At 44.8% G+C, this 13,925-nt stretch overlaps 2 protein-coding genes across 2 annotated transcripts in view; one reads left to right on the top strand and one right to left on the bottom strand.

The window, feature by feature from the left end:
- Nucleotides 1-833: 833 nt before the first annotated feature.
- Nucleotides 834-12,813, top strand: N4BP2L1 (NEDD4 binding protein 2 like 1; the record flags this gene model as incomplete). Its single annotated transcript, XM_054271838.1, has 5 exons — nt 834-967; nt 8,004-8,128; nt 8,894-8,982; nt 9,461-9,537; nt 11,267-12,813. Coding segments are annotated over 5 exons (651 nt in total), but the record flags the coding sequence as incomplete, so codon positions are not given.
- The window catches only part of BRCA2 (BRCA2 DNA repair associated), a 32,980-nt gene continuing 31,861 nt past the window's right edge, over nt 12,807-13,925 (bottom strand). Inside the window, exon 26 of the mRNA XM_054272035.1 lies at nt 12,807-13,443. Coding sequence (XP_054128010.1) covers nt 12,898-13,443 — 546 coding nt within the window. The 3' untranslated portion in view covers nt 12,807-12,897. The remainder of the gene's footprint in view (nt 13,444-13,925) is intronic.

Genomic DNA, 13,925 nt, shown 5'->3' with positions numbered 1-13,925 from the left:
TACCTGGAGCTGGCTCCTAACCAGGCTGGCCATGATGCTGTGCGTAGCTCTGAGAAGGGAGGGTGTGATACCACTCCAACTCTTTTTGGTTTTATTGTAAACTGTAATTTCTTTGGCTTCTTTGGGGAGCAAGTTAATGGAAATCAGGTTTTCTTTAGAGGAGAGAAATCTTTAAAACTTCCTTTACTTTCTCTTATGATAATATGTTTGAAAAAGATAATTAGGGTGGTGTAGTGAGCGTGATGCACAGGATCATTTGTTCAGTGCTCGGCACTTCTTTAGCTACATCCCCTTGGCATCCTTGTTGCTTCTGTGGTTGAAGAGGACTCCGGTAGCTCGTTGCTAGGAAGGGGACGGGCGGCGAAGTGTCCTTGCATACCTGGTGTCCTGTAACCAGCCCCACTTCTCTTTGGGGCTTTGATGATTCCTTCCCTTTCGGCCCTGCCCTGTAGTTCGCAATACAGAGAGGCAGCACCTGGTACTGGAACGCTGTCAGGCTGCTGCCTTTGAGAAACTGGGGAATAATCCTGACTGTAATAACTGGAGATGGTATCTCGGGCCAAAGTTCCGAGTCTGCGGCGAGTGCCGTAGCTGAGGCTTTGGCTGTGCAGCCGCACACGCCCGTCCCTGCCCGAGTCTCCGCTCCCGGCCGCTTTCGCTTTCGCGGGACAAAGTCTGGGCCGGGAGACATGGAGGGACGCGGGATCGCGCCCGGCCCCGCCCGCGGGGGCCGAGGGCGGCGGGGCCGGGGTCGCGGCGGGGCCCGGGGCCGGGGCCGGGCTGCGGAGCGGCCGCCGCGGGCCCCCGATCCCGGCCCGGCCCCGGCCCCCGGCCCCGGCGGGCCCGGCCCCGCGGAGGAGCGGCTGCTGCGGGCCCTGGGGGCGCTGAGCCTGCGGCCCCCGCGGGACGGAGGGAGGCTGGTGCTGCTGCGGGGGCTGCCGGGCGCCGGCAAGAGCACCCTGGCCAGGTAAGCGGGACCCGCGCCTCGGCTCCGGGGCAAGCGGGGCAGCGCTGCGGGAGCGGCTGTGCCCGCCCGGCGCTCGCTGCGGACCCGCCGGGAAAAAGGGGAGGGCTGGGGTCGGGGGGAGCCCCGAGGGAGCCCCGGCTGATCGCAGCCGCCCGAAGCCCCCCGGCTCCAGGCCCGCTCCAGGCTGCGCTGTCCCCGGCACCTGTGGCCGTGTCTGGGTGTCCTGCCCGTGGGACTGTGCGAGCTGCTGTTCCGAGCGAGTGGTACCTACAGGGATGCTTCTGCTGAGATGGACTGATCACCCCGACCTGGGCAGTACTTGCTCGTTTTCTCAAAAGTGTCAGATTGGTGGTGACTTTCTTTTTTCTTTTTTAAATTTAATTTTTTTGATTGATTGGTTTTGTTTGTTTTTGTTGGGTTTTGTTGGGTTTTTTTTTGTTTTGTTTTTTTGGGTTTTTTTTTTTTTTTTTTTTTTTTTTGTGTGTGATTTAGGGGTTTTTTTGTGTTTAATCACAAACATGGTAACAAACTTCCTCTCTCTGGCTGAAAACTGGCAGCTCTGACTTCTGTTTTTGTAATGTCCTGCACTCCTGGTCAGAGCTTCAGCAGTGTATAAAATGTGTAGAGGAGACCACTCCACGCCCCAACACCTCAAAGGCTGATTGTAAATAGGTGGAAAGACACAGTGGGGAGTGCTGGGAAGCAGCCCAGCAGTCGGTGTGACTGTGCAGCTGCAGTTTGGTATCAAAATCTCACAGTCTGCTATCACACAGCTCCCAGTGCCACACACTCCCTATCAAAAGAGGAACGTTCTGTCTTCTTACTCTGCTGGGCTGAGGAACCCATGCTGGGATCATGGGCTGCCACAGGAAGGGCTCTGCTGTCAGAGGTGTGTGATACACTGGGTTCATCCACAGTTTCCTCTTCTCAGTAGAGCACTTCCCTGTCCCACTGGGCCTTCTGCCTCACTGCACTTTGGCAAACAAAGTTCTTTTATGAATTGCCAAATGCTGCGTTTTGCTCACACCCAAAAACCAAACCCCTCCCTTCAGAGGTCGTGTAAGTGTGGGCCTGCTCCTTCAGGGGGATTTGGGTCTTCTCAAAACACAGTAAGAACGTGAAGGTTTGGGGGCATGTTCTCAGGCAGTGCAAGTAACTGTACTTACCTGTACTCTTTAGGTCAAAACACAGGGTTAATTGTTAATGACACATTTACAAAATCAGTTGTAAGTGTTGTTGTAGTTGTCCTCTGTGAGATGGAGGTTTGAGTATCTTACTGTTTCTAGCCCCTCTTAATCGAATAATTATGTTAACTGTTCAGCAACACACAGATCAAAAAGCAGCATTTAGTACCTCTCCTTAACCCTGTCCAGCTTGTGAAGGATTGTACCAAGAGAATTCTTTTGCTGTTCTCACACTGCATAGCTTTTGATATTGGTAAATGCTATGTGCTGCATAAGGGCAAGTTTGCAAAAAATGGCTGCAACAGATCTCAGTGCAAGATGCCCCTGGAGGAGGAAGATGGTTGTTTATTTGCAAAAGTCCTCTGTAAACTCATTTTATAAATTCAAGTTTATTTTCTCAGATTTTATTCACTCACAATATCACAGCTTAAAACTTGCAAGCATCAAGATGAATGTGCTCAGGTGGTCTGCCCAAAATCAGAGCAGACAAGGACCATAAGCTGTCCCATCCTCGCTTTCTCTGCTGGGTTGCTCTCAGTTGGTGGTGGCAGGGTAGGTTTTGGCCAGGTCTGCTGTGCCATCTCCAGCCAACAGCTCTGATAATGCCAATTTTTTACCCTGTGAATTCTGCTTACTTGGTGCTTTATGAATCTTAGGTGGGTTTTTTCCCCCATTATATTCATTTTCCCATGTTGCATGTCTTCATCATCTGCTGCTCTTGGGACAAGGGGAAGGAAGCTGGTGTGGAGAGGCTGCTGTGACCTACTGGCCATCCTCCTGCTCTCAGAGCAAGGGTTTTCCTGTGGCAGGTCACCAGTGCTGGGCCTCAGCTCAGTGCTGGCCTTGGGGGCTGTATTCAGGACCTATCCCAGTTTCATTGCTGTTAATGATCTTGGCTGTCAGTGGGTACCATTGTTTTAGCCTTTGCTCTGTTCTTTCTTCTGGTGCTTTCACACATATCTACATTAATTCTTTCTGCAGATCAGACAGTATTTCCGTGTTTCTATCACAAACTCTACATCTTTAGGCTGCCCACGAGTCACAAACCATTAACGTTATCACTGGTGATACAGCAACCCAGTGATAACTCCAGTCAAAAGGCCCCATCACACAGTCCTAGGAACAACCTTGGATCCATGGCTTGTTTCCCTGACCTCTCAATGTCACTCAGCAGAGTTTGGATACAGCTCTGTAAGCTTTAGTTATGGCACTTTTGTTAAAATGATTTCCTCATCCTGGTTGCTCCCAGCTCAGAGCAGCCCTACACTGGCACGGATCAGTTCAAGTCTGATTTTTGGTTTCTGGCAAAGACAGCAGAGGACCCACATGTGACATACTGAGTAGTCAAGCCGGGATGAGGAGTTGGTCTGCTCACCACCAAGCTTCACACCTTTCCAGCAGCTTCCCTGTTAAGGATGAGCTTCCCTGAACCACGTATTTTAGGTGGCCCCAGCTACCTGCCTTTAACCTTTCACCAAATGTCATGGAAATGTGAAGGAGAGTCACAGCTGGGAGTCACATCTCCATCAGCCTCCTTCAGTGTGCTGGACATGCTCTTCCTGAACACATTGTCCTTGACTTCACAGTGCAGGTTTGTGATCACACTGAGGCAGCTGCTAAGAAAAAGGTTATCTGAGGTGCAGTGGCAGCTGTACTTCCGAAAATGCCTCCAGAATTTAAGCGAGCCACATACAAGCTCATACCTGCTTCCCCAGCAAACTCTGCATTGCACAGTAGCTGCATTTCCAGCTCTTTGGCAGCACATTGCTGTGCTGCACAGCTCAACTTACACCTGACCCTTTATCCAACAGTTTAACTCAAGCTCCATAGGCTGGGCATGAGCAAACTTGTAACTTTTCAGCCACAGCTGTTGATTTATTTCTTGAAATGAGCTTGTTCTTGTACTCCCTTGTGAAGCATAGAGTGAGAAATCTTTCAGAACAGGAGGGGAAAAAATGCCCTGGCACTGAGACATCGCTGCTTGGCACAATCTGTGTCCTCTCCAGTTCTCTGTGCTGCTGTTGCCTGGTTTATCCCAGCACATCCAGTCCTGGGCCGGCTGTTCCCAGCATTCCCAGCACCTGACCCCACTGCAGCATTGCAGCTCTGACGGGTTCATGGACTTCAGCTCTTGCAGCTCCTCCTCCACTCAGCATTGCTCTGTAAACGTTTACCTTTGCCTGAAACCACTTCAGGTGAGCCTCCTGAGTGCCTTGATCAGACAGGACTCGAGCCTGGGGCTTTGGGAGACAGAGCCGCGGTTGGACCCTCCCGCGGTGAGACAAGGGCTCAGCTGTGCTCTGCTTGCAGGGCCTGGCAGCTCGGCCAGGCAAAGCCCCCGGGGCACCTGGATTGTTCAAACCCAGTAGACAGTGGCAAGTGCTGGGCATTGCCCCTCCAGATCTCACAGTCCTGCTTTCCTGCTGGAGCAAAAGGCTTTTAGACACCTTTGAAATGCCACAAGGACCCTTAACGTTTCGAAGAGTGTCCAGAGGAGGTGGTTGCATATGGTGCCAGTACGTACATGTTCTGGTCTCTGATATTCCATTCTGTGGCCTTCTGAGCGCAGAAAATGTTTTTTCCAGTCTGCTATCAGAAATTAATTTATTTTCAAGTTTTCTGATGGAAAAGTACGATAACCTATGGATACAAAATGCATTATGCTCTACCCTTTGTTAAGGAAAGATTTTCTGCTGTTTCAGAAACTACAGAGGATAAGAAAGCAAGAAGAGAAGGAGGGATGTTTCCTCTGCTCAAAATAAACCTCCTTAAACCCTTTTCTCCTCACCCCTGTGCAAGGTGAAGGAGGTACCATATCCACTGCAAGATGAAGACATGTAGTACTGTGCAATTATGTGTCCAAAACAAACCAATACTGAACTTTTCACAAGTGCTGCCTGTCACAATGCAGTGCTTCCAGTTCAGTGGCTTCTTTAAAAAATGCAAACATAGCTCCTGTGTGTCCTTTGATCTTGCAAAGAGATTGCAGTGTAAGTGTGCTTATCTATCAGCAGTGGGTAATTTTCTTTTTACAGGGCAGTTCAAGATTTATTCATCAATAACCGTGGTCACAAGCCCTCCCATTTTGCATAGCTGGTTTGTATTTTTCTAAAATACAGGCATTTTAATTGCTTCCAGTGATTGAGAGCATGATGTGATTGTGCAGGACCTTTCTTCTAAACTAACCTGAGGTCCTCTGAAGATTGTGGAAGGCTCATTTAGTAAGGACCACATGAAAGGATTCCTGCTGCCCTCTGGAATGGTAAGGGTGAGAAGAAATAGGAGTCTTGTCAGCTTTGTGGGCAATATGGAAGGGATTACAGAAAAGAGCTGTCAACTTCAGCAACAGTTTGGTTGTTTTGGAAAGCTAAAAGTTAAAACCAGCAAAATAAACAGAAGGTAAACCATCTTTTTCACGCCTCATGTTTTCTTATGTTGCTGTTAAAAGGAGTTCATTTGGTATGAATATAGCAAATGTTACAGTAATTCATAGCTCTCAGCCCATTTTGTCCCATATTTTTCCTCCTTTGAAACACAAGTTTTATCTACTTTAATTATTGATGTGAGGACCATAGACTTACAGATATTCACCTACAGTTTAGATTGGTTAAGGGTTAATATCAAAGCCCTCAGGGCTGAAAATTCAGTAAGGTATTTGCCAAGAAAATGGATTTTAAAATTTGCACTGGTGAAGAACATTTTAAAAAGAAATACTGAGCAAGAAAAAAAATTAGTCTTGAGATCTTTTATTAATGTGCACATTTTATGTGCCTATTAGTAGTTAAAGGGAAAACACATAGTTTAGCAGTCAGTTTTTTAGAGAAGAAATTGCAATGAGTAAAGCAGTGGGAAATGTGAGGTGCTGAATCAGAGGGAGACCTGAATATATCAAGCACTCCACAGCAGTAACCAGAGAAGCATTAGATGTTGCTTCACTTTTCATAATAAGGATTTTTTGCCTGAGGCCAAAATTAAAGCAACAAAATTTTACTGTTTGCTAACAGTGTTTAAAACATGATTTTTCTTAAATCATTTTCCCAGCAGTAATTTTGTGAATAAAACATCCCTCTGGGGCTAGAAGAGAAGGACAGGTAGGTGCTGGAATGGTGCATTACAGGGGGTACAGTCCAGTCCTGGCTCCTTCAGCGCTGAGTCACTGCTGGCTGGGGTGGACCCCACCACAAAATCACATTCATTAATCAGCAGATGGTAGAAGTTACAGTGGAGACAGAGCAGAGTCAGAAGCTGACCTTTATTCAGCTAAATGCACCCTGCAGTCCTAGGGAAGAGCTGCTGCTTGCAGGCAGATTAGGGAACAACTGGTAAATAAATGGTTGAAACAGAGCAGGGTGACAGAATTAAGGTTTTTCTGCCTGTGTGCCTGTTCTGCTGCTGATAACCTGGAGACACCTTTTGCCTTGCTCTTGCCCATGTAGATAAGACACTGAGAAATGGTTATTTTGCAACTTGTGGGGATGGAGGGAGAAGTGTTTATTAGGAAAGCTGAAATGAGTCACAGGGGCTGGAGACCACGTGTGGTGTGAGACAGCAGGGCAGCATCATCCATGTCTGAGAGATACAGGGTTTCTTGATTGACCTTTCTTTCTTTTCCCAAGACATTCTGGGCCTTGGGGAGACAGGAAATAGGGGGATGATGCCATGGGCTCTCCCTGACTTCTTGCAGAGACTGTCTCCTCCCCCAGCTCTTCTCTGATTGATTAAAAAAAAAAGGACAATTCTATATCTATGGACACAAAAAATTCTGGATTAGACACAAACGGGAACACAATCATACATTAAGAGTTGTTGGGGTTTCTTTTTTTCTTTTGTTTGTTTGTTTTGGGTTTTTTGTTTGTTTGTTTTGGGTTTTTTTTGTGGTCTCTAAGGACTGGCAGAGGGATGCTTCATATTTAAACCTCCACACAAGGCAGCACTGCCTTCCACCTCCAAGAGCCAATAGCTGCCTGTGAGGCAGCTGGTCAGTGTCCAGCAGGACACACATTTGCTCCCCATGGCATGCCCAGCCTGCAGGAGCACTGCTGGGGGACACACACCTGTGTGAAGGGAAGTGGGATTGCCCAGTGCCACTCACCACAGCAGTCTGCTTTATGGATCTGCAAATTTGTCTATAAAATATTTTTTATAAACTCAGATTTGTTTAGAAAATTAGCTTAAAAGCTGAAGAGATAAAAATTACTCAACTCTACAAGAGGAGGTTTAAGTGGAACAGGAACAAGTGATAAGAACCATAAAATTATATAAATTAACACAAAATATTGACTTATCATTCAACTACTTGCTTGCAAATTAAAATTCTAAATAAGTACTACCTGCTTTACAGCCAAAAAAAACCCCTCAAACCAAACTCACGGTTCTCTGGACCATCTTTACTAAATAACAAATCCTTCCTCCTGGTTATCTTCAGAAATCTCTGAAGATAACAAAATTCCCATCATCAAATTGTCTTCTGACACCAACTTCTATGCCTGGATAAGCAGGTTTGGACTACTGTTTTTGGGGTTTTTTCCCCTTCTCTTTACAGTCCTGCTTTCTCAGGTAACTCAGAAGGAGAGCTGAATATATAAATAAGATGGAAGACTCAGATGTTGGTAGTCCTGTGTAGATTTCTCTGCTGAATTAAAGAGATCAAGGCCACGCCTTCAAGCTCCATTCCTTTCTTCCTACGTGTCCCTCTACTGATTGTAGTACTTCCAGATCCTTTAAATTGGGATTTTTCAGATGAAGCACTGTGTATATTTGCAGAGCACTCAAATAGCTCATGGCTTACATGTCTCTGTTAAAGGGTGTTACCAGGTACTAATCCTTCTTTCATCTTTTATTTTTCCTTGCAGACAGCTGAAACGTGACAACCCCACTGCTGTAGTCCTTAGTACTGACGACTTCTTTATTGAAAATGGCGTCTATGTCTTTGAGCCTGACTTCCTAGAGGATGCACACAAGTGGAACCAGAAAAGAGGTGACTGAACTGTATCCAGGGGCCGTGCAAAATAGTTCTGCATTTCAGGCTGTCTTTAAACTTAGCCCTCAGATTAAAATACCTCAAAGTGGTGTCATACACTGTAGTTCATGGGGCATTGGCTAAAAAATACATTTACCACTTCTGATTTGATTTCTTCTGTCTTATAAAAGGGAAATTTGTAAATGAAAACATTTTGGAGGTTGGTTAATACTATTTTAGATGAGGCACTGCTGAATCTTGATGCCCTTCAGACACCAGCCCAGCAGCTGCTCCCTGCAGTATAGGCACTGCAGCCTTCTCCTCTAACTTCTTAGGTGTCTGTCCTGACCTGGAAGGGGGTGAGAATATAATGATAGACAGGAAGAAAACTTGCAGGCTGAGTTTAAGTTTGAGGATTAAACAACTCATGTCTTTACTCAATGTATCATGCTTTTGTGGCTGTGCTCGGAAGGAATTTGTAGGGATGGTGATGAGATCTCATACTTTGAGATGATGTAACAGGGATCTCCTGCAAATGACAGTAATTTTTTGCTGTTTTAAGTATGTTCTAAAAGAGCTTCAGATCAGCCAGAGGCTGCACCATCTCTTCCAGGAGAGCTGCTGGGCGCTGTCCTCGGCTCTCATTTGGGTGGTAGCTGTAAACCCAGGTCTGGTGGGGAACCAAGTGTGTGAGAGTGGGCAGAAAAAGAGCACTTTGGGGTTAGTGAGGCCTGGCTCTGTTATTTAATGTGTTTTAGCTTTACCTAATGTGTTCCATTGCAGCACGCAAAGCAATGAAGAAAGGGAAAAGCCCGGTCATTATTGATAACACCAACATCCACGCTTGGGAAATGAAGCCGTATGTGATGATGGTAGGGAAAGCTCTGATTTATTGCTTTTATATGCCTAGATATGACATTTACAGGTTGATCTGAGTGAAAAGGTTCATTACATGGCTAATAATATTACATCAGTTTTCTCATAGTTCTCTAATTGCATTGAAGGATGGATAGTGTGATGAAGTAGGGGCAGAGGTGCCAATGTAGTTATTTAGCTGGTCAGCTTTGTAACTCAGTGAAGGCAAAACCACTTAAAAAGATTAATGGCCTTTGAACCTGCTACTTCTTGGTGATGAGGCCACCATACCCTTCCCCAGTCATGACATGAATTGAACAGTTCCCAAGCTATTTGTTGACAAATATATCAAGATATGGTTTATAATTGTAGTTCATTACTTGTGAAATACCATACAGAGTCTTTGAAAAGGCATTGGTGTCTCTTGTCAGGAGTTCTGGCGGAGGTGTCAATTCTTTTAGTGCAGTTTCATAATGTCATCTTTGTGTCCTTTAGGCACATGAAAATAGATATGAAGTTACATTCCAAGAACCAGATACACCCTGGAAGTTCAATGTTCAAGAGCTGACAAGGTACATAGTTTTCTCTTTGCTGGAACAGACAGCTTCTCTCATTTTCTTGACATGCTCTCAGGTCAGCCTTCTTTCTCTTCATATAAGGAAGAATGCAGCCTGGTAAATGCCAACAGAAGGATTGTTGTGGGAAATTTCCATTACTGAGTACCTGGTCTGTAGTGAATTCAGCCCTGAAAGAGCCTGAAGTGAGTCAGGCAGTAGAAAAGGCAACAAGCCCTGAAGCATGTTTTTGTGCTGTAAGTTTGAGGGGGCAGGAGCTCTGATTTTCATTCTGTATTTTGAGCAGCAGTCTCTTTTGTTTGGGCACAAACTCGAATCTAAGCACTACAGCCAATATTGAGACTTCTGTCCTTAAGAATCTAACCATAACAGATGCTGTCCTGCTGCAGCATGGAGGGATGGTGCATCAGGTGTGGGTAAGAAATGGGGTTCTAGAGGATCTTTGTAAAGATCTTAACACACACACACAAAAAGGATAAAAGCACTCTGCACAGTGTGGTAGGATGTAGAGGCAGCTGAATGTGGCTCTAAGAATGTTGACCAATGACTGCAGGGTTAATGGCTGCAGTCACTGAAAAATTTAGTGCAGGCTGCCTTCCTAGCCTTTAGCCAGCCTGATGTGAGTTACAGGGAGCAGTGCTCTCCCAGCTACCAAATCCAGAAGATAACATATGCTAACTTGGTGCAAGATAACAGGGCATGGGCACTTCATTGCAACGGAAGGATTTGTTTTCTACCAGCCAGGAGCTCTAGTCAAAAGTTAATGCTGCTCCTGTCTGTGTGTGATGGACACAAATGGCAGCGGGCCAAGGCCCAGAGTGCTCATGGCTGCAGGGGAGGCAGGACATGGCAGATGAAGGCTCAGGCCTGGGGACAGGTGAGGACACCACCAGCCTGAGCTGTCAGCCAGCCATTGGTAGGGGAGCACTGCAGGGACACAGTCTGATCATTTGTTGTAGGCAGAGCTACTCAGTAACCTGCAGCTTGTTTTATTGCACATTTGACCCACATTGACTTTTCATAGCAGCATTGTAAAGATAATTCACATACACTCACTGGGGCACAAGCTGCGCCTTACCAGCACTAAATGGCAACCCCAAAGATACTCGGGATTTGCAAACTCACAGACAGAAATTCCTGGTGGTCTTTGGGAAGACAATTCCTGCTAACTTGTGGAGGGATCATGGCTGGTGCTACTGTGGCTACTCTATCCAGAAAGCCCTGCATGTCTGAGCATTGTTCCCCTCCCTCTCAAACTTGTCATTTTTGAGTCTGCCTTGGAGCCTGAGCCACATCACGTGTGATGTTTCCCTGCTTGCTCTCAAAGCACAGCAGTTTGTGACCTCTGTCCTTGCTGCTGCTCAGTGTCTGGGCTGGCTGCAGCCCCTGGCTGCCTATCTCCAGCTAGCTGTTAGTGCTGAAACATAGCAACACTTGTATAAAATACCACACAGATCTTCTACACAACTCTTATTTTGGACATTTGTCAAATCCCTATGTCCCATCTGCCTCCCAAAAATAACGGTGTTACGTTTTTCAGCAGTCACAATAATATTCCTAAGAAGTAGGTGGAAGTGAACAGAAATTTGTAAAAAGAGGCCAGAAAGAAATCAGTGGAGACCTGAACCATTATGCCGAACCTGTCAGGGACTTCAGCAAACTGAAGATAACCCCTCATACCCAGGCAGCTAAATACTTGTGTTTTCTGTTACTTTTGACTCTACAGAAGAAATATTCATCATGTCCCTCGGGAAAAGATACAACGGATGAAAGAACAATATGAGCACAATGTCACCTTCCACAGTGTTCTCCGGTCTGAAAAACCAAGCAGGGATGAGGGAAGCTGCAGTGGAGCAAGTGCAGCTTATGGGACAGGTCCCCATCCCACCCACCTTCCTGCCTTCCCAAGGAGGAGACCGGGCATGGCACGTACCGACGTGACATTTAACTGAAGATGTGCATTCCTTGGTGTTTTAATTATCAGGGTACAAGAGTCTCTAGTTTTACATTTTTTTCTAAACTGTTTTTTATTTTTGTGTTTTTCTACTAAATTCCTAAATTTTCTTTCTTACAAATCTTTAAATGGCATTGGACCATGCTCTCACAGCTCTACATGACCACTGTAAGAGCATTGAAGAACACTGTACCCAGTACAAACTGTACTCTGTCTCATCCCTCTTCCTCCATGAAAATCCATCCAGGCATATGTGAAATGTACTGGGCTCTACCACATGCCACATTTTGGGTATTTTTTTCTGCATTACAGTCTGATTCTAGCAGTAAACATTCCTAACTTATTTCTGTCTTAAAGCCATTGTGGCCAATTCTTTCCCCACACAACTGGCATTTCTTGCCATTTTAATGCTTTATATCTGACTGTATAAACTTTTTGTATCTACTATTAATGCCTATAGCATTATTGTAACTTTCAGAAGCAAAGTGAATTATGGCAAAAGTAGCTCAACAGATTTTAGCAAGATCTGATACTGTTCCCTCTCTCCACTGCCTGGATTCATGCTGCCCTTACCTTAAACACAAACAGCTTCTCCAGCCTGCAAGCAAAACACTTCAACAAAGCAAACTTAGCTCTTCATCTTGCCAAGACATAGGAGTTCACTGATCCCAAGATGGAGAGGCTCCTGAAATGAAACATTAGTGTTAGGCTTGTGCTTGTTAACTCCTAAGTGGGAACAGGGCTACAGGAGCAGCTCTGAACAGCTGAAGCAAAAACACAGACCAAGGAGCTATTTAATAATAACTCTGCATGGCATTTTGCTGTGAATCAAATAATCATAGCTGTTCTTTAAACCTCCCTTAGTGCTATATGGAAAGTCTGAGGAGAAAAGTACAAGAACTGTGCCAGAATAGCAGAGCAACATTTCAGAATTAAAGTGTTCTGTTTGCTGAAAATAAGAGAACTCTTTATTATGTTCTGTGCCACTTTGGACAGCCAAACAACTATTCTAATGTTGCAGGGGGTAACAAAACTGATGGCTTTAGACTGAAACAAAGATCCTGCTGTAATGTAAGAACACAGAATCAATGGCTTACAAAATGTCGTCAAACCCTCAGCCACACTGATGTTATTGTACAATACATCTTTGTGAGAAGTGTTTACATACTAAACTTCAAACTATTTTGCAAATGAAGTGTTATTTAATGAGTCTGTTTTTGTAATAGAACTTTATTAGATACAATCAAGTTTTAATGTACAAAGTGTAAAAATAATTTGAATTTGAAATATTTACAATTCTGTACATGTGCAGTAGCAGCATTTTTGGAATTTTGGTCTTTGTAGCATTCTGTGGGCTGGTAATGAGTCCTCAGGTTCGTTTGTGTTCTTCTGAAGAGCCTCAGCTACTTCAGAACTGCTTTTGATGAGTTATTTGCTTCCCCAGTAGACCTGGAACTATTTCTGGATGACAGATCATCAGATAAAGTAGTAGCTGTTGCATTTCTGTTTTCATTTACATAATCCATCTTCTTTTCTTCTGGTAAATTATTCATGAGTGCTTGTGTATTAATCATTGCCAGTTCTTCATCAGCAACCAGGTCATTCTCAGGAAGATGGACAGTTTCTCTCACTTTTCTGCAAGGGGTGACAAGACCAATATTCTGATCTGTCCCCTTGGGTGACTTGCTGTGCTGTAACCCCAAACTTCGTGGAGGCTGAAATGCTCTTTTAACAGATGGAGAAATGACTGAACATATTGGTGTCAGTGGTGGAGGGGCAGGTATGCAACTGAGGAAGTCCATAGCTTTTCTCTTTTTGCTGGTTTTGAGATAGTTTTCATTGACTGTAGCAGGTGAAGGTGTTTTTGCTGACCCTGGTGTGACAAGTTGCATATTTGGTGTGCTAGTTGACAAAGGGCTTGGATGTTTCATTTCAATTCTAGAAGAGATCTGGGTAAAAAGAGAAGTTTTATGTTGAATAGAATATTCTCATGAACTTTCTCAAAAACTTCCAAAAAATGGGGGAATCCCTCTGCCCCTCCCAATGTAAAAACACTACGTCATCATTCATATCCCATTCAAGTTAGGTTTGGTATCTCCTGATGGTGATTAATATTATTCCTTCAAGTGCTGATGACTGACAAGTCACTCTTTACCTGTACATTTACATTTTGTTTCTAAGAGCTAAGCAAAATGTATGGGAATTTTTCTATGCCAGATGGTAAGAAATCAAAGCACTCATAAGTCTTCTACTGCCTTGGTCATGTTCTCCACACATGCTTGGTGGTTAAATAAGTAAAAAGAAGAAAAAAATTTTTAAGAAAAATCAGAATAGAACACAGGCAAAAAAATATGAAGATAATACACACAAGAGAGATTCTGCATAGCAAATCTTTCAAGCACAGGCCTGAGAATACACTGGATGTCTCATT

This window comes from Melozone crissalis, unplaced genomic scaffold (genome assembly GCF_028551555.1).
Source record: "Melozone crissalis strain CALT ecotype California unplaced genomic scaffold, PUWL_Pcris_2 ptg000013l_1, whole genome shotgun sequence".
In the NCBI taxonomy this organism is placed as follows: domain Eukaryota; kingdom Metazoa; phylum Chordata; class Aves; order Passeriformes; family Passerellidae; genus Melozone; species Melozone crissalis.
The sequence above is the reverse complement of the archived record's forward strand: the minus strand, read 5'-3'. Positions and strand labels throughout refer to the sequence as shown.